The 26734-nt window shown below is 39.5% G+C and overlaps 1 protein-coding gene across 1 annotated transcript in view; it reads left to right on the forward strand.

Annotated features, from left to right (window-relative positions):
- SLC49A4 (solute carrier family 49 member 4) overlaps positions 1 to 26734 on the forward strand; it is a 66261-nt gene that overhangs the window by 32223 nt on the left and 7304 nt on the right. Inside the window, exons 3-7 of the mRNA XM_082285528.1 lie at positions 1471 to 1733; positions 7209 to 7338; positions 13065 to 13173; positions 13804 to 13871; positions 18814 to 18941. Coding sequence (XP_082141654.1) covers positions 1471 to 1733; positions 7209 to 7338; positions 13065 to 13173; positions 13804 to 13871; positions 18814 to 18941 — 698 coding nt within the window. The remainder of the gene's footprint in view (positions 1 to 1470; positions 1734 to 7208; positions 7339 to 13064; positions 13174 to 13803; positions 13872 to 18813; positions 18942 to 26734) is intronic.

A 26734-nucleotide genomic window follows, 5' to 3' on the forward strand; every position in this document is an offset into this window, starting at 1 on the left:
AGTTTAACAAGCATTAAAAAGGCCTGACCATGCCTTGGTGTGATGTCCATCTGAAGCACATCATCGACACCAGTAATGAAATCTGTCCTTTCTATGTGAGCATAAAAAAAACCCCCTCAAAAAAACCCCAAAACATTGAATTGCTTTCCCAGCTCAGAAAGTGTTTCCTGTATGTGATATATAATAGTGCTTTTTTGTCCTGTGTATTTTTTGTAAATTTTGTTTAAAAATTTAATTTCTAATCCACTGAGAACTGGTCGCATCTATTCCTTTCTATTGCAGTCTATCTTCTTAATTCGATAAAGAGTCTGTAGGCATTTCTTTTGCATATTTCATTCCTTTGTGTGCTTTAAAAAACTGCCTGCTATACTGTATGTTATTCAGCCATTTGTGGCTTGAAACAGTGCCTAAATGCTGGCTTATGTTTCCCCATTTTCAGGCCATAGCTTCTTATGTCTCACAACTCAAGTCTTGCAGCAATAACACTGAATTCCTGCTATGGTTAGAAAAACACCACCCATTTGAAAATATCATCTGCCATCACTTTATTGCACAACGAATAGATTTACTTTGGAGGGTTGCAATATCTCATTTGACTCTCTAGCTGTTTTTTAGACATGAAGTTTTTGTATAAATTCCAAAAATAGTTTTGCCTTCCATGGCTGATTGCTTTTTGGAAAAGTCAAAGTGGAAAGTTTCTGACTGAATTCCACGTGTAGGAGAGCCTTCAAAAAGTCCTTTCTGTATTTGTTCATTGTACTAATATTAAGCCAAACTTTGCAGAGACTTCACTGCTTGGAAGTACTATCTCTGTTCTGTCACCAGCCTTATCTGTTAAATCCCAATGAGTGTGAAAAACGAGAAAAATCTGGGTTTACTTGGCTGTTTTAGCAGAATGTTGAGAATGGCCAGATTGCTGGAGAAGACGACTCTCTTGGAAACCCTAACAGCCCGGCCTTCTCATCTGTAGGCACATAGAGCTCATCTGAGTGTGTAAATAAAAATAAATAATGCAGTGAAAAAATATGCAGAGTATTTTGCTGAAGTGTTTCAATTTTGGATCTGCCAAAACTAATTTAAATCTTCTGTTGGGATTTACGCAAGCGAGGGGTCAGGTTTACAGTGTTTGTAATTTAAAGCTTTTCTGCTACTACACCTTTGCTACTTTTATATCCTGTCATGATACCTTTTTGCTGCAAAGAAAGTCCATTTTATTCCCTTTTCTGCTTTGAAGAGAACATTTGCTTCTCTATTTATATGAGGTAATGAGATCAGAGTAGCTCCAGATTCTTTGAATCAATCTAATTTGGCTTCTTTTAGTGTATAGAATATCCCTTCTTTTGCACGGGACTTCCATTTCTTTGTGCAGTAGCTCCATCCCCAGCGCTCGATGTCTCACATGCCTTTTTAATTAACAAATCCCAGCAAGGAATTCTCATCCAAATGGCCGTGGTCTGTTCTCTCTTTCAGGCTGATTCACGGAGGGCAGCTGTTAAATGGCTTGGCGGGGCCCACGGTGATGAACGCGGCTCCGTTCCTGTCCACGACGTGGTTTTCCCCGGACGAGCGCGCCACGGCCACGGCCATCGCCTCGCTGCTCAACTACCTGGGCTCTGCTGGCGCCTTCCTGGTGGGGCCTCTGGTGGTGCCACCTCCCAATGGCACCGCTCACCTGGTGTCACAGAGCAACACCCAGCACATCAAGGACCGCATCGAGGCTGTGCTCTATGCAGGTGTGGGTCAACCACAACGCTTGAAAACGTAGAAAATGTGCATACTTTCGTGTGTGGTTGGTGCTTGAGAACCACTACCCTCTAGTGGCTGGTTTGCACAGGAACTAGTCTCTGGCTGAGGGAAAATAATGAAGTCAGGAGGCTTAATTTTTTTCCTTTTGTGTAGGAAAGGTTTTAAAATGACCTTTTGTACAGACTGACTCCAAAGGAAGTAATTCAATTGTTTGTATTGGCTGATCTTGGGAGAGATGTCTTTTTACAGTTTCTCTGAGCTTCCAGACTGGTTTTTTGCTTATTGAATTTTCATTAAAAATACGTTTTCATGACAAGTTGGGTTTCTTCTACTGTTTCTGTAAGGATGGAAATCCAGTAGTCTTTTAGCATTAAATTATTTTCTGCATTAACTGAGCCTTAATTTATGACATGCACGTGCCTTTCAAATGTGATTAGATTATTAGTATTTAAGAATCTAACATTGACATTAAAACACAATAGGTTTTGTTTTTAACTAAAACGACATCATTTTTACTGGTGAGCAATTTCAATGAAGTGACAGTGGTTTAGTGGAAAAAATCACTGATATAAAATTCACCTGATAAAACTAGGATTTTATGTCCTTGCTCTTTTTATTGCAATGGATTCTATGCCTCTTCCTGTTACTTAGAAGAATTAGCAGCAACCTTTAAGGAAACAGATTTGGTTAAGTGGTTCAAGTGTCTACATTCTGATTTTTAGTGGATATAGAGTGGTACAGTATTAAGAGTTGCACATCTGATAGGGGTTTTCCTCTCTTATAATTGCATCGCCTGAAATTCAGCCAGGAGTTAGTCCTAAGTGTTCCAGAAGTCCTAAGGTATATACATTGTGTAGTTTATGTGGAGGTTTAAGGGACTGAGTTAGCTGTTTGTGATCATTTATTCCTGGACATTATTCTTATGGAAATTTGTCAAGTTAATATTCCTGTTGGGTGAGGGCCACTTTAATGTTTGTTTTAAAGAAAGTGTAATAAGAATTTGAATCATGACTTCAACAAGTATTTCTGAGTAACCTACTTTTTACTGGACTCAGATGGAACAACAAGGAAATTCAAGTTTAGCCTTTTTCACAAGTAAATATGGTGTTAGGCTCTGAAAATCTCGTGGCAGATGAAAATGGCTAGTGTGAAAGAAGGAAAAATGAAAGCAAGCTCCTTTTGTGCTCAGGAGCAGTAGATAAGGGGAGGAGAACCCTAGCAATCAGAGAAGTGCTTTAGCTCTCCCTCTGCAGGTTTTCCATGGAGAGGGAAGAATTCATCTGCCTAAGGAAGTACCGTGTTGTGCTTGAAACTACTGGTTTGAGTCTGGTAGCACTAGAAATGTTGCTTTGAGCAGCGCATTAGATTCACATTCTCTTCGATTCTCTTTTGGGAGGTTTTCCTAGGCATTTTCCTCAGAAACAGGGATGGATTTTGCCATCAAGGTTCAGGTCTTGCCTGCCCCATGTCTCAGCGTGGCTCTTTCTACCTTTTTGAGCTGGCAAGGGTGTGGGACTACCCTTGTAGACCTGTTTGGGATCACTAGTCCCAACAAGAGATGATCCTACAGCAGCTCTTCAGCTTCCTAGGAATTGTGTTTTGTGGGGCATCTGTATTTCTCACTTAATATTTGAAAGTGCTTTGAATAGAGGTGGTTTCTTTGTGCTTGTGTCCTATGGGATGTGTCTTTTCAGGAGCTGCAGCCCCTGTAGCTGTTCAGACAATGACAGAGTGCTGCTTTGTGAACATTGCTGGCCTGCAGTGAATCACAGAGATGATGGAAAACCTCCAACTGGTTTAAAATTGCAAAGAACTGTCAGAGAGGAGTTTGCTTTGAATCCTTCATGGGATTTGTTCTGTCTCACCTCAGCCCTGTTTCACTGGAGAGCTGAAGGCACAAGGTCCCTGCTGGCAGCTTCCCTGTCCTCTCTTGTGTTGCATGGGCTCCGGAGGTGGAAGGATGGCTGCCTCGTGGTGGGTGATAGTGAACAAACAGCTCTGTTCACCTGTGGGACAAAAAATACCTGGTAGGTGTGGTAGGGTAGTATTTGTCCCCTTAAACAGCTGGGCAGAAAACTAGGCTCAAATTGACTTCACAGATTAGTAGCAAAGGTTTTGCAGATTTTAGAAGAACAAGGAGCTGGACCCAAATGTCCCACTTCCCCACTTCTTCAGCCAGTGTGGTCAGGTTTGGTATGAGTTCTCTTTTCAGATACTACAGGAAAGTCAGTTTCACAGGGTAAGTACTCTGCATTTCTAATGAGCTTGTTGCTTTTGTGTGAGGTAGCGTTAAATAAGCAGCCACCAAAAGTTAGATGATGTCTTTTAAAAGACAGTAATAATGTGAATTGTTAACTTGGGATCAGTAGTGCGCCACGAGTGTGCAAATTTTCCAAGGACTTAAGCTCAGACATGATTATGAAGCAATTGCTTATAAACCCATTCTGAAATTGCTCTGTTAACTCCAGTCTCTTCTGTGTTTTAATAAATTGCTGTTCCTTTATCTCAAACAGACTAAGAGCTTAGCTGAATTGCCACAGCCTCTTTCTGTGTCATCTGTGTCGCTGCACATTCTGGTTCACAGCTTAAATAGTACAGATATAGCAAATCAGGAGTGAATTGTATTACCTGAATTGTGTAAGGAAGCATGAATTATTCTGGACTGCAGCCAGAGCTTTTAGCCTTGTGCTTTCTTACATATCAATGTAAAACCATTATTTGTTAAAAAAAAAAAGTTTGTGTGTGTGTAAGGGGCCCTCATATCCCCTGGAATGTTCCCACAGAACGAGGTGGGGAGAAGGGTTTCTGAGAGTGGGTAGGTTTTTGTGCTATGAGTAGCCTGTGTGAAGGAAAAATACTTTGCATCAAGGAGGCTTGTGGCTCTGTAAACCTCTTTTTTTTTTTTTTCTGGTCTGTTTGGGGTTTGCACAAGCATCAGATGCCTGCTTCGTAGGCTAAGATGCAGACATCTCTCACGTCACAAGTCACTGTGGTGTGGTACCCAGCTTTCCTGTGAAGCATTCTAGCTTCACTCCTCCACAAGAGATACATGTACATGTCTGTGTCTCTGCACAGTAATTTATGACTTTCCCCAGTCCAAGTGCTTTGCTCTGTTTGAGCATATCTGTTGCACTGTTGAGAAGCCGGTAGCTCCTGAAGAAGAGCTTCTTTCTTATGACTACAGCTCCCTTGCTCTCAGCATGGACTTATTACTTGCCTTCTCGATTTTGCTTGCTTTTACTCACTACTTACATGCCCAGGAAAAGTTTTAGATTGTATTCCTCTTCCTCTAGTCTGGTAAAGTAAATGATGGAGATAAGGGTGTGGGTTTCCTATTGAGGAAGGATTTCAGTATGTAAGAAACCAGATGTGTTTGGCAGTACCTGGACTTTTGATAGAGGTGTAAGTATTGTGTACAAAGCTAAGATGGCACTAAAAATTCATATTCTTCACCAGAGGGAAATGCTTTTGTTTCCAGAGTGAATTCTGCACTTTTCTTTTGTGCATGAGAGCAGAGCTATGTAGGCAAATTTGTTAGCCTGCAAAGTATAACACTGGGAAACATTAAAGAGTTGCAAGAAGGTACTACAAGGACAGCATGCTGAACTTAATAATTAAAAAACAAAAAAAGAGGGTTACTATACTGCTCCTAATACAGCAATTTGAATGGCAGAAATCTTGAGGCAGTTGATAGATGAGGCTCCAGATGGGCATCTCTTATGAGATATTTCTGTGACTTAAAATTATCAATGTGGTTCACATTCTTCAGAAAAAAACCCTGGCCTTTCCCTTTACAGCACTGCAGTATAACAATGTTAAATAATGAGTACCTTGGACAAAAATTTATCGGTTTGTGTGACCACATTCTTGATTGGCTTTACCTGTCTTCAATCTTAAATCTTCCTTCAATATATGATTAAATGTGTGTATTCATGTATGTATGTATACCTATAAACCTATATTTAGACTAGAGGCAAGAGGGGGGATAAACAGCTTTTACTAAAGAGCTGCATCATCCTGTAGTGACAGAGCATCTCATCTCTTTCTTAGGCCTGGGATGATCAGTTACAGCCAGTTCTTTATTCACTGCTCATGGTCTCCAAAACAACGTGCACAAAGATAGAAATTAATCTATTTTCTGGAGAGCAGAGGAGGGAGAAGGTCTAGTTAAAGTGCCCTTGGCCCTCAAAACATTCAGTTACACCACAGCAGGAGAAGAGACACCACATAATTCAAAATGAATCCTTTGGTATTTGATCATGAAAAATGGCATTGTCCTGATATGCCTTTTTTCCCATATGCCGAATAGAAGCATTCATTTCCTTTCCCCATCTCCAGCTGATCCATTTAGACTCTGAGTGTTATTTACTTTTCAGTTTCCTGAATTTATTTTCTTCTAGTTTAGCAGAAGACCTGGCAAAGTGCCATGTTCATATTGATTTATTAAAAAAGAGAAGAAAAAAAGAAAATTAAGGCAATTGAATATCTAGCTCTGTTGGAATTTATTTGTGGTGTCAGTGAACACTTCTTTGTTATAAGATCACAAGTTCTTTTAAGATAACACACTTCAGCTATACATTTTTCTCCTTAGCAGAAAAGAATCTTGTTTTCAAAGGGGATAGGAGAAATACTGGGATTGAGGACTGTGGAGAACATGATATACATTGTAAAAGGCCTGTAAAACAAATTAATTAGACTGGCTGTGGGTAGAATTGTTTCTCTTCAGAATGTCTGCTCATGGGACTTACTGTTTTCTGTGAAGTGCTCATCACTTTTCAAGCTCAAGTCCAAACTTCTGCTATGAAATTTTTCAAAGATTTGGAGTACCTGCTGCTAAACAAGCAGAGCATCCGCAAACAGCTGTATTCTTTCTTTTTTCCCCCTTTTACCTGTAGTTTTTCTATTCATCAGCCATGGCTGCTTCTGCACTTTGCTCTTTATATTCTTTTGCCATATAGTACTGTTTGTGTTGGAACTGCTGCCTTGCTTGACCTTTTGTTTGCCTTCATCATCTTGCTCAATGAATAATTGTTATTCTATGCCCTGGGGCTTCCCCAGTCCCATCTGTTTAAAGTCTCTAGCATGCTGTTACCTGCACTGAGTTACTTCCATCGCAAGGAAACGTGGCCAAATCCTCATATTGCAGTTCTCTCTGAAGAGAAAAAGCAAAAGCTTTCCTTTTTCTTCACTGAGTTCCCTGTGTGTGAGCCTGGTTCTCTGCAGCACCGATCACTGGAATGGACTTCCAGTCTCATTGATTCCCCATCTCAATTTGAAATCTTGTTTGCAGAAGGAGAAAGAAGTTTCTCCTTCAAGTTACGGAATTCTGTTGTCAGGAGCAGTCAAGCACTTGTGGTGGGATTTATGTCTTGGAGGCTGGCTGATAACAGCACTGCAGTGAAATAAGTCTTTCAATGCTAACATCTGTTCTTGGTTTTGTTTTTCTTTGCCCTCTTGTTTAGAATTTGGAATGGTTTCCCTGATATTTTCCGCAGCGTTGGCCTACTTCCCCTCACGCCCTCCATTCCCCCCCAGCGTGGCTGCAGCAAGCCAGCGGCTCAGCTACAGGAGAAGTTTTTGCAGACTCTTAAGGTAGGACCTCATTGGGTTTCCACTTCAAAGCAGATCAGTGCCTAAGTAAATAAAAACAAGTGTGCTTTAATCTTCTCATTGAGCAAACAAGTTGGTTTGTAGTGCTTTTAAACAAAATAAAATTAAATATTAATGTCAAGACATAAAAGGATGCTAACTGCTAAAGAGCAGACATTAAATTTTAAACCACTGTGTGTATCTCCAGACTTCATGCCAGTCCTTCAGCACCAGCAGTGCTTTAGTCCTCCTGTTAGCATGGTTTTTCTTATGCAATGCTTCTGTTACATCACATTATACAAGATTGTTGAAAGTGAGCTGTGAGAAAACAGTGAAAACACTGGGCAAAAGTAACTTATAACTTGCTTTTTTTCTGTGCTTGTTATATTGGAATGAATTTGAGGTTTACTTGCCTTTGAAGGATTATTCAACTGCTTTCATTCAGCCATGGAAGAAATGAATGAACTATTTAAAACTATTATATGATCTGTTAAATCTCATTAATTGTACGTTAAAATATGAAGTGGGAATAGGAAAAATGTCTCCAGATGTGTTTCTGGATAGGCTCAAAGGTGAGCTAGCTTCCTTTGAATTTTTAGGTAAAAAAAAATAAAGGTTATAAAGAAAGTGACAGTATTGCAGCTTCTCCCACTTGGGTTCTTTTGGTAAGACACAGCCCCACATCCCCCAGTGTTTGTACAGCATCTTTTGTAATGGAAATATGATCTCAGAGGAGCAGCTAAAGCAACTGAAATACTAATGGTGAATAATTGTGAAGGCCCATGCCCTGTACATGATACTGCAGAGAGGAACTTTCTGGGGCAGAGAAGAGCTGCTCCCTGGTACGGAATATGACTGACTTCACTGGGAAGCTTCTACTCTTGCTGTAATTGTTTGTTGAGTGATGTAGTGATAGGAGCTGAATCTGCATATAAAGGGCTGCTTGAAGCTTGATAATTGTGGAGCTTTAGACGTTTAGTTACTGCAGACCTATTGTGGGCTGTACTTTCAATAAGTGTGTTTAGAGGCAGTGGAAACAACTCATCCCTTGTTGTCACTGGGTTTTCTTTTCTTTTGTTTTCAGAGGCTTTCTTTTTTCGTTTGGGGGAGTAATTAGTTGGCAGGATGCTTAATCCTGTGTATTCATCCTGGAGCAGCCTGGCACTCAGGAGGTGTGAGTACAGCTGGGCGTAGTGGTGCTGGTACAGCTGGTGTTAGTCAGCAAAGTGACCTCTTCAGGGTACTAAAAAACAGCAGTTCCCTTAAGGACACTTAGCACACACAATAATGCTGTTCTGCACCCAAGCTGGTGTGCAGTTAGACCCTGCCTGAGGGCTGTGTTGTAAAAATGTTGCCGTTGAACAGAAATCCAAACAGCAAGTGTCTCCGCAGGTGAAATATAAAATTTCATTTGACAGTGCTCCATTTGGGAGTTTTATAACCATTAGATTCCATGTTCAAAGTCTTGTAAACAGTGGACCTGAGATACTGGTAAGGTCAGGATGTAAACAGCAAAGCTGGCTTACTGTTAACAATAATCAATTAAACTTCAGAAAACAAACTTGACTCCTAAATAATAATTTACAGTGTCTCCGAGAATCATGAGGGTTTTTTTAAAATGTGGATAGGTAGGTAATTATATCTCTCTTCCCTCTGGTCTTTATGCATTCTTCCATGCTACCGTTTATCAAAGGCACTTCTTCATTCCTCTGTACATGAAACAATCAACAGTTCATCATTAAACCCACTTATCTTGTGGAGCCATTCAGTAACAATCTGTCATGCAAGGGAGTTTTATAAAAGAAAATGGTGTCTGCCATGCTTCAAGAGAAATCCATCATCTGGTTCATTAGGTTTCTAAGCTCTCTTGCCTGCCTAATCTAGGCTTCATCTTGGCTCAGAGAGCCTTTCTTTTGACTTAGTGGTGTAGACTGAAGGTAACCAGGAGATGACTACCAGGAAATCATGATTTCCCTTTATTGTAGACTTACCTTCTGATGTAAGAGCTGTGTTAAGGCATTCAGGATGTGTGTGAGCTGGTGGCTGACCCAGCTGTGCACCAGATACACTCATGAGAATTGAGATGTTCATCATTTCCCTGTCTTCTCCCCCAGGCTGCAGTTTTATTACTTCAAAATAAAGCAACATAGCATAACTTGACCATTGAAGTCACTGACCTTTTTTCCTTGGACACCAAAGGGATCTATCACATCCTTGCAACTCCCACACTCCTTCATGCCTTCAGGTCCTTGGGCAGTCATCTACATGAGCTGCTTCTTGCAGAGTTATTATACCATCAACAGAGGTCAGCCGTCCCCTGTAGGCCCTTTTTGGAGGACTTTCTTAGGAACTTGATTCTTCCTTGTGATTTGGAGGGTTCCTCCTTCTGACAGATTGTAACAATTAGTTGATGTCTTATTATCTCCTGATACCAACTCTCTCAGCCTACAGTGGGAGATGACAGATTGGTCATGGTTTGGGAGCTAAGCCCAAATCTTTTAACAGTCTATCACACACTGTGACAAGTGTAGTTTGAATTTCCATAATAAAAAGTGTAGTGCCCTATCTCAGTTTCTTGGGTGAAGCAAATATGAGTTCTTTTTGTTTCCCCAGTTCAGAATATTCCACAAACTTCAATGGAAAAAAAAACCTTCATGCAAGTAAACAGTGGGTAAATCTTAAAACCTGCATTAAAAAAACTTGTTGTGATTTTTGTTTTGAAGTAATAAGATACTTTTATCCAGTTACATGGCTTTTATATTTTCTAGGGACTGTGTATGCAATTTTGAAATTTTGTATCTGGGGTTTTATGCATCATTATTGCTTTAATGACACTTTCATCAACATCACCATCAGTAATGGAAGCTGCTCAGAATGTGCCTGATGTTTATAGGCACTGTCAAAGTTACTCTGAAAATGATGACTGACTTTGATGGGGCTCCCCTCTGAACCAGCCTGTCTTACAGATTCTAGTGGCGTTAGGTTTCTGAAAAACATTGAAGAAAAAGTCAATTCATATTCCAGCAGAATGGTTTAACAGAGAGGCTAATGCTGATATCCTGTCATTGCTGGTAGGATGGAAAACAGTGTGGGTTCAACAGCTGATGGTGTGACAGACAGCACATTTTTCTGCTTTCAGTGGAGCAATTGCAAAATTGCAAAAGCTGTGTACAAGTGACTGGAGCCATGAAATGTGGAGCTGCTACTGAGGATGTGTGTTTCAAATGGCTTTAGCCAGCACAAGATATTGCTGGGCAAGGGGGCAGAATGATGCCTGGTGATCAGTGTTTCTGTCACTGCCAGGCTCCCTTTCTCCTGGTTACCTTCTTTGTTCTGGGCTAGGCAGGGGAGCAGCCTCTGTGTCTTGGTTTGAAAGACAGGTATCTGCTAAGGAAGGCAGGAGCCTCCCTTGGAATGGAAAATGTAATCCCCTTCCCTCCGAATTACTGTAATTTTGAAATTAAGGGGGTTTCAGGCAATTTTATGAGAAACAGGAATAACAGTTCTTTACTAGTGTATATATATAACAAGGCAATAATACAGAAATATTGGCTTAACTTGACAGAGTCAGGATACAGGCTGACACTCTGTCGGGCAGGGTGGTGGCAGCAGTCTGATTAAATGGTGGCTGCCGTCCTCTTTGAAGTGGTTCTGTCGAAGCGGTGATCCTGTAGAAAGGTCTGGTCCTCCTCTGAAGGTCCAGTGGTGGTTATGTAGCTCTTGTCCTCTGGGAATCCAGTAGGTAAGGGCTGACTGTGGTGTTCCAAACCTCAGATTATATCCAGGTAGGAATGCTCCCCCTGGGCAGAGCATCTCACATTGGGATGATGTAATTTTATGAGTCATGCAGTGAGGCTGGATGGCCCATTAAAAGAAGATATCCCCCAGAGGGAGTTATCAGGGATGTGTCACAGAGGAGATAAAGAATCCTGCCCCACCTGGTTTCAACAGATGGTGATAGAATATATACTTTTGGTTACATTTTATATTATAATCTAAGGCACTCTGTCCCTGGAGATGGCCATCATGCAGATCTGTTAATCTGGTATTGGTACTAGGAGTTGGATGTGGCACAGAGCAGCTATCCCACATCACAGTCTGTCTTGCTGCTTGAGTTACAGAAAACAGATACACCACAGGAAATTCTGGTCAAGTAAATGACAAAGTTCTCCCTCAAAAGTAGCTCTTTAATGAAGCTGAGATCCAGGTTGCCAAAGATTTTGAATATTCAGCAAGTGTTATTTCAGAACACGGCATTCAGACTTGTTCCCTCTTAGCAATCTACAATATGGCCCTATTGTGTCCATGCAAAATTCCTTTTTATTTTGTTCTACAGATGTTGAATTGGCTTTCATATTGATAGTATTAAATAGCATGCCAAGGTGATACAAGATAGACTTGGATAAGACTATGGCATTCTTAAAGGAAAAAAAGTTGTCAGGAAGACAGTAGCATTCAGAGAAATATAACCAAGGTATAGAAGAGCTGAAAGTTTGAGAGTTGTTTTTCTTTGCATTAAAAAATAAATCTGACACAAATGGTATTGGAAGCGAAGGATATGTTCATGTGATGGAAATGTGTTATTCAAGAAGAGGATGTGTGAAAAAGAACACTGCAAAAAGCACTGGCTGGTGTGTTGTGTGTGGAGCATCTAAGGGAGTAAACCAGCATAAGCTGCAAACTTAGGAGTGTTTCGGAGAGTAATTGAATCTCTCTCTCCCTCTTGGCTTTTGTACCTGTGTGCTATTAAATTGCCACTGCATGCCAAGGAACTGGTACTGATCAAGATCAGTTTTTTGTAAATCGTTTGGGACTGGAGGGAGCCACGTTTGGGGTTACACAGATATCCCATGGGATGCCTGACCTTGGAATCACCTTAAAATCTCTTCACTTTAAAATATCACTGTTTCAGATTCCAAAGTATATTTTCTTTCCAATTTGAAACGTTTTTAAGGAAAACTTGGATGTCTCTTAGCAAGGATTTCACATTTGTTTTCAGTTATGGTGAGTGGGGGAAGTTGTTGGTTAAATTCCTGTTTAGCTCTATACATTGAAGAAGATGATAAAGCTTTGACTGTTTCACCTTCACTGACTACTTAAGGTTGAATAACTTTTATTGAGGGGGAAAAGCAAACATGTTGACTATTTAGAATAGAGTATTATATCTGCATATGATTTTTGCCAGTTCAAGTTGTCAAAATTTTCTACTCTTGCAACTGTACCTGTCTCATTTCCAGAGCTTTCCTTGTTTTTCATCAAAATAAAGAGAAGTAAAACAGGTTTGGGGATTTTTTTTATTTTTTAAGTACACTTCAAGAGGGATGAATCTCTGGGGTTTTTTTTGAAATAAGCTTTTCATCTTTTAAATTAGTGCTTGTTATTGCTAACACACACTTAGACTAAGTAGGTTGCCCATGCCAATGCATGGAAGAATTGCTTGCAGAAATGAGAAACATGAGCCCAGCATGTTACAGAAATCTTTGAACTTTGTGGAGAGATTGGCTTTTTCTATTAGCACAGTGCTTAGGCAGTAACATACCAGCTACTAGAAATTCAGTTGACATGGCTGGATACCTTTCTTGTTTTCCCTGGCTCACTCCTCCTTCAGACCTTTGCTGTTTGTCTTGATGGGCAGAATATAGATTCTAGGGTGTGATTTACTCTCCTGGCTATTCTCGGTGCAATTTTTAATATAAGCTGAGCCTAATGGCAATGTTTTATCTTTACAGCAATTTCCGATTCTTGATGATTGCTTTAGCTTACGCGATACCGCTGGGTGTTTTCTCAGGCTGGTCTGGTGTTCTGGATTTGATATTAACACCCATTCATGTAAGCCAAGTAAGTATCTCCCGACTGATAATCAGCATCTATTTTGTAAGTGGCATGTTTTTATTTTGCACTAGCATGCAGTTTTATCAGATTTTTATGTTTAACATGCTATTAATACATATAGACCACTGTACTCCCTGAAATTTGAAACGAAATGAACTGCAGCTTTGGCATCCAAACTCTCACAATTCTTCCTGCTGACTCTCCATTAATGGTGAGTCTTTTCAGAACTGTACACACCTTTTGACAAGAAGGAAGAAGTAGGTAAACAAATGGGAGTATTGTTGGCCGCTGCATCTCTAGTGAAAGAAAATAATGTATGCCTGGTAGAAAAGATGAAGTGGGGAGAAGATAATTTCTAAGCTTTTGATAGAGTATTATAAAAAAACAGAGGACATTACTCAGATTCCATAAAGAGAGGTCACATTTAGGGCACAGACTACTTAGTCATACTTTCTTGTAGTGAATTTATTTCCTTTCCTAGAAAAAGCCTTGCAGTTCAGATTATTGTAGAGAGCTGTTGTTAGCAGTTTGGAGCTCCTGCACAACATTTGTTTTGAAAGTAGCATCATCTTATTTTCTCAGCTTTAACACATTTCTCTATGTTTTGTTTTGTTTTTTGTTTTTTTTTCCTATCAGGTGGATGCAGGCTGGATTGGATTTTGGTCTATAGTTGGAGGTTGTGTTGTTGGCATAGCAATGGCAAGGTAGGAATAATTACAGGTCCTTCTCCATTTCTTCAACTGTGATTGTCATGTAGTTTATCCTTTTAAGAACAGAACTTGTTTTCTCTCATCTTCCAGAAACCTGAAATGGAAAATTCATTTTGGGATTATAATCTGTTTCTAGTAAAGCAATCATTTGTACCATGTTAGTGGTTGCTGGGGATTGAGAACTCCACATGCATATACCCGAATTTGGAAGTCAGACTGTTATTCCTGACAGTGGCATCCTGTATGCTGCTTTTAAAGATGGCTCTGGTGAATTCAGCTGCCTGATATGAGGGAGAACCTCATTGCAGCACATTCAGAAAGCATTGAAGAAATTATTGTCTGTCTCCTTTGATCAACACTTTTGGGCATATTGATTCCCAAAGGGATATAGGGAATGTAGCACAGGCAGCCTACCCACAATAACATTGTTCTTCCACAGAGAAATCAGTCTGGGCCCATTTTGGGCAGGTTGCTGGATTCCTGCATAACCTAATTCTGCTGTCTCCTAGGGGCTACAGTATGGGTGTACCTATGCTTTTATAAATCCAAACACAGCCCTGTCTGGCCATCGTGAATGCCAATGACACGGAGAGTGGAACAGCAAGGAATTGATTGCCCTTCCAAAAGGCTGCTGCTTATTCTTCATTGAGGTCCTCTTTAGGAAAAGGGATGGTGGGAGGGTAGAAAAGTCTTTTAGGAGGTACTTGAGCAGTGAGTTTATCATGTGATTAAAACCAATCACATATTCCCTTGCTTTGGGATATCTGGGCATTGTCCTGGCTTCTCTGTGTCCAATCTTTGGACTCCAGTTTCTGCAATGAGTTCAGCGCATGCGCAGATATCTGTAGTTGTTGCGTCGTTGTGGCGTTGTGGATGGAGAGAGTGATCTTTTTAGGACAGAAACCGAAACCCTCTTTTTTTCACTTGCTGTGCTTCCATCAGAGTACACAATGCATAAAGAAATGTGATGTTTCACGTGCTGACATTTTGCAGGCTGCCTAGCAACTGCAACAGGGAGAGGAAAAAACTCCTGACCTAGGGAAAAGAAACAAGCGCTTCTCTCCCATCCACTCCAGATGCAGGCCAAAGGACTTCATCTAGCCAAACAAAGTTCATGCCCGGATTTCCTCTAAAAAGAGTTGCTTTTGATTAGCCAAGCTCAAATACAATGTTTTCTCTGTAAGAGAATAGATGTTTAAAGCAACTGCTGTAAATGACACAGATGCCATAGGTTTCATGTTGAAGCAGGTAGAGTGCCAGTTTAATCTTTTCCATCATGAATTAATCTGTAGTATATTTGCAGCATTTCAATAGTAGAGCTTAGAAGCTCACCTAACTTTGTTAGGAGAGAATCTGCAGACTCTATGTCAACATGCAATTCTCAGTCTTTATGGTAGATTAATTTATTTAATATATCGCCTGGGTTAAGTTTCAGGAAATGCTGGCAGTCCCTTTAACTTAACTGCTTCAAAATTGATTTCAAACCTTGTAGAATACCTGTATTTTGTAGCATTTAATAAATTTTAAAAATACCAACAGTCTGTCTTCAAATACGTCTTTCTAACTTGGGTGATGCACAGTTCAGATGGGAGGGTTTGCATACAGAAAGGGAGGGAGGAGGTGATTTGTCACTTCTGATGGATGACTCTCCCTCCTAGGCCTATTCAGCATTTATCTGTGTAGGGTTGAATCAATGACGAGTCTGACTGTAATCTGCTGAATGTTGTAATTAGGAAAATTAAGTAATGATTCTTGTCAAAGCTGACAAGTTGATATATTTCAGTGTCAGAACTGTGATTTGCCAAGCAGGCAGCTCTCTCCCTTAACCACCTCTCAAGAAGCTGTTAGTTTTGGGGTGGGTTTTTTTTTTCCTTTTCTTTTTCTTTTTCTTTTTTTTTTTTTTTTTTTTTTTTTTGCTAATTTGTCAAAGCAAAATTGGTGCAGCTTAGGAATTTGCTCCTTCCATTTTTGTCAATGCAGATTCTATAATTAAGAATTTTTGACAACCTGAGTCTTGCCTTGGAGCATTAGGTCCTGTACATCACAGTAGGTGTTAAATCATCTGTATTTAAAATAATGCCCAGTTTGGAAATTTGTATATCTATCTCATTTTCAAAATGGTGCAAGTTTTCCTCAGCATTATACATAAATCCTTCTACTCTCCACCCACTGCTGTCCTGATAGCCATGAACTTACATGTTTAGCTAATGTGTTTGATGCATTTTTATAATTGAAAAGCCAGGCCTATTTTGGGCAGCTGGTAGGTGCTGTACCCATTGCTGGCAGCTTTCAAATGCTACTAGTTTGAAGAAAAGCAGTGTCAAAGAGCAGCATTCATATTGCTAATGGAATATGGTGCATGGAAACATAATTTTATTCCCTTTTCTCAGATTTTTTTTTTTATTTTTTTCCGCACATTTGCCAAGGATCATAGATATTTCTGAGGTTTTGTCCTCTGCAGCTCAGTTTCAGTTCCTGTTTCTAACCTGCAGTCTAGTCAAAATGCTGAAACTTTATGGCATGGTGATAATTTCCTTAGCAACAGGCAGTGTTGTCAGCAGTGCAGGTTTGTGATTTTAACTGTAGGATACAGCCTGGGGCTGGATCTGCTGGGAGGCTGGAGACTGTTACCAGCAGTAGGCTCAGAGGTCTGTGTCTGGAAAAATATGCACCTTCTCTCCTGTTGTGCCTACAGTTTTAGCAGCTGCAGACAATCCCTTACATGCTAGATGATGAAGAAGGATTTAAACAGAGCAAAGGTTTGAAGTCAAATGCTGGGCCTGAGGATAAAAGTAATTTCTCATATTTTTTGATTGAAACAAGTATTCTGAAGAGTAGACTAGATTTACACTCTTCTTTATTCCTGTAACCAGACAAGAAAGAGAGGTCCTTCAATTACCAAGTTCAGGCTAGGTTGCTATGTCATTTTTTTGCCATTATTTCTATTGCTGGCTGAATCCAGTAGCTGCATAAACCTTTACCTTTGGGGTACCTTTGACCCTTTTGGAATTCTATCATATCTGAGAGCTCTTTGGAACATACTGCTGCCCAAACTGGGATCTTTGTGTCAAAAAGAGTTGCAGCTGCTTGGTAGGTATTTTCTCCACTTAGCTGTTATGAATGTCTTAGATGCGTATCATGCTCTAATCCTCACATATTCCTTGTGGTGGTATAGAGACAGAATCCTCTAGAGATCACCCCCAGACCTGTTGTCTGTGAATGTCCCTTGAAGAAGGCTGGTACTTCTCACACTGTTTCATTAGACAGGATCCACGTTACTGCCCTTGCCTGTAAGAACAGAGAACAGTGATGTTGTCTGCCAGCAGGCAAAGTGGGAGTCTCTGTGGAATAAGCTGAAAGTTTACACTTTGAGATGCTTCTGCAAAGCTTTTAAAATTGCTGATTTTGACCCTAGTGATCCCAAAGAATAATTAAAGAAACTGGCAAACCAGTGAGGCAATCCTGACTCCTAGATTGGATTGTCAGAAAAAAATCCACCAGTAGCAGCTGACCTCTGGGTATTGGAGATGAATACATAAGCCACTTGAACACTGCAGTCATAAACTTCTCAGATTATATGCAGCATTGATCTCCCACTACTGCTTATTGAATTACTCACTGCTAAATTCAATGTGGAATTAAAGCATGGGGAGAATCAAAATAAGAGGAAAGAAGCTGGTTTGGGGGAGTGGAGAGCATTTGACTGCGTTACTCCTACATCTCGTACGGTGTATGTGGAAGTTCTCAAAATGTTGGTAGCTTTTTTTGTTTTATCAAGTAAGCTATAAGGTATCTGCCTGTAGAGTGCTCTTTGTCAGGGCAGAGAAGGCAGTTAGCTGATGGACAGACAAATTTCATCATGGACCAAACTAGGTGGATTATGCTACTATTAGCCTAATCAAGGTAGGAGGCTGTGGGGGCAGAAGATATGCTTTAGAAATGTATACCTAACCTGTCCATCCCAAAATCACATCTCCTAAGCAGGACATTATACAAATTACTCAAGAATAAATGACATTGCCTTTTCTAATATATCTTTTTCAGTAGTTAGGTTAACATCCCCTTTGAAAAGAGTGGTTGCACTGATAATTCTGCCACACAAGCACCGCTCAAGAGCATTCTGGCTCCTTGAAAGAAAAAGGAAAAAAAGATGAAAAAAGCAATTGTACCATCAAGTGGTATAAAGATCATAATTCCCTCTATATAACAGCCAGACTGCCCAAGGACTTGTGGGGCTGTCCCTCCCCATGTCTGTCACCAGTGTCTGTGTAGAAGAGCAGTAGCACCAAGCTTGTGGTTTCTGGAACTTTTCAACCCAAAACAGCCACTGGCAGAGTGACCCCCTGTGTAAAGAGTTCCTTCCTTGCCTAAGCCACCATGAGCTTCATCACCAATGCCTCCAAGGGTTCAGAAGCTGTTCCTTCTCACCTTCAACTAGGCTTTCTTTGGAATTTTTTGGAGTTTTTCCATTTCCCACAGGAATGAATCTTGACACTTAACTATGTCTTGAATAAAACGTGGCAACCTCCTCATATGCTAATGGAGCTCTGTGTCTGCCAAGGGAGACTGGCAAATGCTGACTAAACAGCGATGAAAGTAGTGGTGTGATATTGTGTCCAACAAATGCAGAAGAAACAAAAACTTTCCTCCAAGTGTATTCATTTGATGCCTTGAGAATTACTTGAGAATTGTTCTGGTTTGGTTGTTATTTCGTGGCAGCTAAAAAAATCCATGGCTCTTCAGCTTGACAGCTAGAAATATCACCATTCTATAAAAATACCTTTTTTCTATTTCTGAAAATGAGAAAGTACTTTTAAATTGTTTTTATAGCCTCCAGAATGTTTAATGAGAATAAACTGAATTAATTGTCAAGCGTCACATTTAAATAATATGAAAATCAGCATTTGTACTGCTCTGATGTGTGCTTTTATTTTAGATTTGCAGATTTTATCAGGGGCATGCTGAAGTTCATACTGCTGCTGCTTTTATCTGGAGCAACATTAGCATCAACCTGGTTCACTCTCACCTGTCTAACTACTGTCACTCATCTGCCTTTAACCACAGGTATCGACAATGATTTTAATTCCTATTCTTTATAACTGATATTGCAGGCAAATATTTGAAGTCTTCACTCCACTATCTTATAACCTGGTTTGGTATCTTTAGTAATACAGTAGTTTTACTAAAATGAAAAAAAAAAGTTTAGAAAGTCTATTGAATCTGAAATATCTTCACTGGCTTTGAATAACTTCATAAAAAGATTAGAAACTTAACCCTATAATAAGAACCCCAAATACACATCTAAATTTGATTTGTAACTGAGTGTTTTTCTGTTTTGGGTCCTTTGGAATAACCGAAGTGAGAAATAAATCAAGAAAAATCAGATGAATGAGAGTAGCGTTGCATATAAGAAACAGTGACATGTCTGGGAATTTCGGGGTTTGAAACTTACATTAGTTATTGGAACACGTGGTGCATTTCAAACCAAGGTGACCTGTAGTGTTTTCAGCCATCTAAATCTGTCCCTGCACAGTGCTGTCCTCTTTTTCTGAACCTGCATGCAGGTTTAGGGAACTCTTCCAGCCCAAAATTAACTCAGCCTGCGCCTCAAAAAGACAAGGAAAAAAGCTCTTGGCAGGAGTGGGGGAAAAGCTCAGAGGTCTAGTCAGGCTGCCAGCTAGCTGTACCCTTAGTTGAAAGCTAGCACTGCTTAGCTCTTAAAAATTCATCCTTCACTTTATTATCTGCACCAAAGGACTGATCCACCTGTGATTCCAAGACCTTCAACAGAGTAGCAAATTACAGTAAAACCTAAGCCATCAAGATTCAAAAATATATTTATTTAGTGAAGAAGTCTATAGATACATTTTAAATATAGTTCTATCTTTGTTACAAGCAACTTATGCATTCTAGGAGAAATGAAGACTTTTTTTGTCCATTTTTAATAAAAGAGTTTGGTGTGGAGAGTAGTATATAGAGTAGTGTTTTACTCAAATTAACTTTGAGTTTCAGTAGGTGTCCTTGGTGCACTGCAAATGTCACAACTATAAACTAAAGTGGGTACAGCAAATTGAAATACATGATCAATTCAGGAGTAACACCATCTGGATGGATAGGTCAAATTTGTGCTTTATCTTGAAATTTCAATGCTTTCAGAAATTCTGCTTAAATAAAACATAATTCAATCAATAAACAAATCAAATTTCATGATGGCTGTTGTCATACTAAATGACTACAGTTTTCCATCAAATCTAAAATAAAAGCAATAAAAGCTTTTTTCTCGTGCTTGCCTGCTTCATCACTACAAGCCTGCAGTAATGTAAATTTTTACAGTAGCTCTATCCTCTGAATTGATGCAACAAGCCAAACACATAAATGACCCTTCAAGTCTATGCATAAGAATGAAGCAGAGACGTTTCAAGAGGGGAAAGTCATTACGTACATTCGCCAGTGTTTGAAAACAAAACTGATGGAGCTCTCTCTGATTTTATTTTATTGTTTTTTTAGTAAAGAATTTGGCATGCAACAGAGGTTCTATAAGAATTCTTATTTGTTTATAGCATTTAGGTGCATTGTGCTGCTTTTTTTTGGAAAGGTGATCCATTGTCAGGACGTAAAAGTACGTAGGGTATTTGAGGTTTGATATATAGTATCCTAAACTATCATCCCTTGATTCAAATACAGGGAATGGGTTGTACTTTTCATGCAATTACCATTTCTCTTAAAACTGATGATTCCTTAGATTAAGTTGTAATTATATATCAGAGTTTTCTGACAGTGCTGTTCTTATATATGTCACTGTAAATATTGAACCCTTTTCTTTAATATATAAGCTTGTTTTGAATAGAAGTGCCAGGAATGTGGTGCATTCCTCAAAAAAAAAGGCAGTCTAAAGCATCAGAGTCTAATGTGCAGCCAGAAAATAAGATCTCTTTTTTCTTCCATTTAAATTTCATAGATATGCTGTGGGGGAAGGTTCGCATCAGGCTGTTCTCATTAAAGTTCATATAAAATAGATGTAATGTGCCTGTTCAATTTAATTCCTTGTACACAGAAAAGCAGTGGTATATCTTTATAAAATACACTGCTATGGATGAAAACACACAAGCTATTTAAGCTAATTTATAGGACTTCATGCTAGATTATTCCTCAATGTAATGATGCGACATGATGATGACCTCTGCATTCACAGTAATTGGGAGAAACGGTACATTTGAATTGATTTGGATGAACTTCCTTTTTTTCTTCTCTTTTTAATTAAAAGTTTAAGATGTAGAGTGTATCTGAGTACAAATCTAGGAGGTCAAATGCAGGCTGTGGGCTGGCAGCTTTTGGAAGTGATTAGTGGTAGCTGGTAAAGGTGGAAGTCCCTCTCCATATCAGTGGGCTGGTGTTGATGGTGGACTGCTGGGTAGTTATTCTCTGTGTGTTTTTAGTAGAGCTGGAAGATGTGCAAAACAAAAGCAGACATCATTGTGGGGCTTTCCCTTCACTGATCTTTCTTTAAAATTTTTGTTTTATTTCTGTTTCTTTTTTCTTTTCTTTTTTTTTTTCTTTCCAGAAAAGGTCCATAAACTACTTTGTATTCCAGAGCCACTTTGCAGGCAGCACTGGACACCTGCTGCAAAGCAGGGATTGTTATGTTATTGAAGGCAACAGGTTTTGATGTTGCTAGAAGGTTCAATCCTCCACTTCCTCCTGTCCTGTGGCAGAGAGCACAAGTGTTGGGCTTGGAAGTGCTACAGAGCCAGTGATGGATCTCAGTCAGCACTTTTCAGCCTTACTCAAATCTGAGGCAGAGCAAGCAGGGTTCAACACCGATACGGAAACTTGTGGGTGTGTACATTTGATCTTCTGAAGAGATTTTGTTTTCCCTTCCAACCATGTGGCTCCCATTTTGGGAGGGACTTCCCCCTCCTCTCTTGGCCCCCTCCTTCTCTTGAACAAGTCAGGCTTTGCCCTACAAAGCCCCAAGCACTGCCATCTTCAGCAATACCTGGAAACTGCTGAAATATCCACACGGTCTGAAGGATTGCTGGTACAGTTAGAAGGGAGCTCTTGCACAGTACAGGACAGTCATTTTGGGGAGGAGACAAGACACTTTATGGGAGCCTTTGTAGTGGCCCAGGCATTAAGCAGGCTTCACCACAGAGATGAAGGCTGGTTAGATGACATCATCATCATCTGCTGTATCTCACCTGACAGCTGCTTGATCCATGAATAGTTTGCATCCATAGGCAGGCCCTGATAGTGGTTTCCCCAGGTCAAAAAACAGTTGTTTCCTTGAGCATGGGGGTATTGGGTGGCATACATGCTCCTCTGCCTCTTCTGAAAACCCTCTGCCTGTCTCCCACCTGGGCTCAGAGCAAGCAGTAGGTGGATGTGTTTTTATGGAAGCATGAAAAAAGATCAGAGAGTATGGCCAATTATTCACTCTAAAAGAAAGGAAAAAAAATCTCCAACTATTTGTTTTTAAAATACAAGCAAACCAAATCCCTCTTTTAATTGGTGTTCTTTGTAGCAGTTTTAGTAATGTCTGGTTTAAATATTGGGGGAGGAAAAGTATTTGAAAAAATGGTCACAGCAAAATGTATTTTCCTCACCTTGTTTGTATAATATTCTCCTAATTCCTTTTAAATAGGCCCAACATAATTTTAAAGATATTTCCTACAAAATGTAATTACTTAGAATGGAGACCTTTAATCCGGATATTAAAAATCAATGCCTGCATTTGTGGTTTCTTTTAAATTATACTGTTTAGCATTGTTTGCATTGAGTAATGCCTGCATTACTTTGTATTTGCATAATATGCTCCATTTTTCCTCCTCCCATGGAAGAAGACCAGTTTTCTGTCATTTGCTGACTTCTTAATGTAACTCCAAAAGATTTTATAAAAAGTGTATTCAGAGTCGAATATAAGAACTTTAACAGCCAGTGTGGGGAGAAAAGAAAGCAGGGCAATAATGATACAGTGCCAGCTACTATATCATCTGTCTAAAACACCTCTCATCAGCTAATCACAGCTCTCCAAAAACCTTGATTCTGGAATTGGTTTATATTTTAAGTGAGCCTGAATTTTATTTTAAGAAATTTTAATTTTAATGTATATTATTTCCATTTCAGTTTCAAAGACAATTTTATGTACACATCACGCATTAAAATAGTTTTCTCCATTGAATTCCCAGTGCAGCTGCCGATCTGTTTCTCTGTGCCAAGTTCATTGTTAGTTTGCTTTGTACTGAACTTCATTATGTGAATTTATGTACAATGGGATACTTCGACCCAAAATAATTGTGTAAGGCATTGTATTGCCAGTTTCAGTATCTTGCCACTTTGTATTGCTGGTAGTATCTCTGGATACAAATACTAGCATTTTCCAAAAATTGATATGCAACACTAGTTGCTCGCAGCTCAGATTGAGTGTTTTCAGCATAGCATATCAAGAATATTCTAATATTTATGAGCACATTTAGCAGAAGTTTGCTTTACAAAATCTTTTCTAGTGCTGCATGGCAGACACTGAATACAGTGGCAACTCCATAAGCTGATGACTATATTTAGGTTAAGCAGCCTACACTTTTATTTTCAGGTCCAACAGATTGGACATTATAAACACATCTGTCTCTCTGTCCTCATCTACAAAGTGCAGTATTGAAAAAGAGAGGTGTTAATTTTGTAATACTGATTAGTTTATTATTTCAGTTTAATTTCTGTACTATAAACAAGATGTGTTTGGTAAGTGTAAGGCAAGAGGGACTGAGAAGAGAAAACAGTGGCCTGAAAACATTAACCTGCTTGGGGCTATGGGCAAATCATTACCTCTACTCCTGCTTTTCCCATTCATAAGATGGCAATAATGGCCTTTGTTTTGCTGACAGCTTCTTTGACTTCACAGGTAGAAGAGTGCTTAAAGAGGAACTAATTTAGGGGGTTATTTTCTCTTAAAAAACAGTGTTAAATAGTGTACAGTGCTTGAAATTTGGGAGGAGCGTTTCAGGGATGAATATCTGTGAATCTGGGCACTTTAAATATCCATTGATAGCAAACCTCAAATACTGTATAATTTCCAGCCCTCTCCTCTTTCATTTCTTGAGGCTTACTCAGTAATTTTTTCACTTCTTAGTCCTCCAAACTGAATGCTCTGCTTTCAAAGCAAGTTCCACTTGCTTTTCTCATGAGAAGAATGTAGAACAAATCAAATTTGATCAGATTTTTGGTTACTTTCAAAACTCTATCATGAGATAGAAATTTGATCAGTGTGTGCTGGAATGGAAATCCGGGCAATGAAACATATTGATGTTATAAATGTGCACTACAGAGACATCTTTCTTCTATTGTGTTTTCCCATTCCCATAAATGAATTACAGTAAAATTTACTGTCTTACCTTGAGGGAGTCACATTTCTTGTGGCAAAATTAAGGGTGACTTCTTCCATGACTTTTCGTACCATGGCCAGCAGCAAGAGTTAGATTATAGGGAGGTTTCATTCTACTTTACAAGACTTTAGATTTTGGCAGGAGCTAACTTGAATTGTTCAAATTGGTCGTGGGGATACTGAAGCACTAAAGTCAACAAAGCCTGCATCCACATGAGGCATTATCCTTTCACTTTGGTGTTTGAGCTACAGTTATAATGGGCAATAACAAAGAATATATTCCATTGTATTTACTCTCCTGTTTATCTGTATAAAATTTGTGTGAGTTTTGGCTGAGTGTGTCTCAGAAGAGAACTGTTACAAAATGTACAGAGTTCAAGAGATCTTGGCAGAGGACTTTGGAAGGAGATACTGTACCACTTGCCTGCACTTCATACAGCATTTCCTGTGTAAATTTATCTGAAAACTTTTTTTTTTTTTTTTAAGAAATGGTAATATTTCATATTCTTTGTTAAAAATCAGCTAAGATACATGTGCCAATGGTTGATAAGAGCTAGTCACATCAGTTGAGGTCCTTCCATCAATTTCAATTGGGTTTGGATCAGGCTCTGTAGTTATACATATAGTGATGGTATAATTTAAGAGTAAATTGCTAAACATGTTGTAGAATGTCCTGGAAAATTCTGGGAAATTGTTTGGATGTCAGAGATACTTGAGTCTCCTTCCGCTGCATTGCAAGCTCATCTGAGGACACCAAGTGAAGGCTGTCATTTAAATCACTTCCCTGTTTGAATTCCTAACTTCCCCCCTCACCCCTCTACCCCCCTCTTTTTTTTTTTTTTTTTTTTTAAATTGGTATAAAGCTTTTGCCACAGCTTCTGTCTGGGAAAATAGAAGGTCTTTTCCTGGGATATGCGCATGGATTTGCCATCCAGGAGATGGATAGCAAATACAGGAGATAAGCCAGGCAGGAACCTTCCTTCTTGACATTTTTTCTCCTCTTTGTGCTGAGCCACTGTATCACCATCAGTCCCAAGTCACTACCTTGCTTCATCTAACTGGTAACATCTCTAGAGCTATTATCAAGGCACATTTTATTCCTTGCTTCCTTCCTGGTCAGGAGAATGAGTGCTGAGGGAATAGCAAGGGTTAGCTCATACCTCAAGCATGAACATGGCTTGAGCCTCCTGCTGCAGCAACTCCTGGCCAGTTCTGTGAAACAGCTGTGCTTTGGATGGGTGTTTTGCCTTTGCTGATCTTTTTGCAGTGGCCAACCTGAGAAATAGCTGCTTAATGCACAGAAACGTATTTTAAACTATTTCAGTTAATGTCATGTTTTAAGAAACCTAGCCCAGCTCCATTGTTGATGTCCATAGCTGCCACTGTCTTGGATACACAACTTTGTGCGCAACTTCATAGGCAATTAATTAATTCCTTTCCCTAAGAAAAAGTGACCTTTTTTTTATACTCGTAGCATGACACACTTCTCCAGTGTAGGCCTATCCAAGTTAGTTGCTATTCTTTAGGACATAATGTTAGCTTCTTGGTGAATCATCTGGGTTTTTTTTTTTTTGTTTTTTTTAGTCAGTGCTTTCAGATCCTTATATTCATTTCCAATGACTGTCATTAAGATTGTCTTAATTGAAAGAACATTTGCTGTAACTTCAGCAGCTGTTCTTCTGCAGTATAAAATCATGGTAATTGTGTTTGTTCAGTGCAAGGTCTCTGTGAGGGAAAGCAAATGGTCCCTGTTAATAGGTGGTATCTGCCTGCTATCCTGTTGCCCACGAGCTGGAATATGAGATATGCTATTTAGTGTGTGAAGTAAAAAGCAAAAACCACTTTTGAACTCTGATTTTACTTCTTTCTGTGACTTATTTTTCTGAAACTGCATATCTTTGAGTTCCTGTCTAGTTGACTGGTTGGATATGTGACTTAGCTGCCAAGCTAGTGGAATCCCTGGGTGATTTACAGAGGCGTGAAATAAAAAACAGTTTTCCGTCACTACAATATGTACCATTTAAAGAAGGCTTTCAGACATGCACATCTCCTTCATTCTTCATTTTCAGAGCTTCTTTTTGTGGTTTCCCAATTAAAACCTATCATTTCCACTAGATGTTAGAACTTAAATTGGCATCTACTGGATGCTATGTTCTGTCTGTCCTTTTGCTGTGACATTTCTGCTTATTAATTCCAAAGGTGTGTGTATCTGCACCTCTATGTAGACCTTGTTTTATCAGTATTACCTGTGATCTCAGCTGAGGTGCTGTTACTGGTATTCAGCTGGCAGTTCTTGGTGTGCACACAAAAGGCAGGCAATACTTTGGGGCGATGGTAAAGCTGCTTTCCTCCTTGTGGTATGGAAATGTGAGGTGTGTGCTGGTGGGTGTGTTTGTGTGAGTGTCATGACAAGGAAATGTAAGGATGTTGTTTCTAAGGTACAGAGTTAGTGCCCTTGTTCACTTGTGGTCTGGTCATCTTA

The sequence above is a fragment of the Coloeus monedula genome (assembly GCF_965178545.1).
Source record: "Coloeus monedula genome assembly, chromosome: 7".
Classification (NCBI taxonomy): domain Eukaryota; kingdom Metazoa; phylum Chordata; class Aves; order Passeriformes; family Corvidae; genus Coloeus; species Coloeus monedula.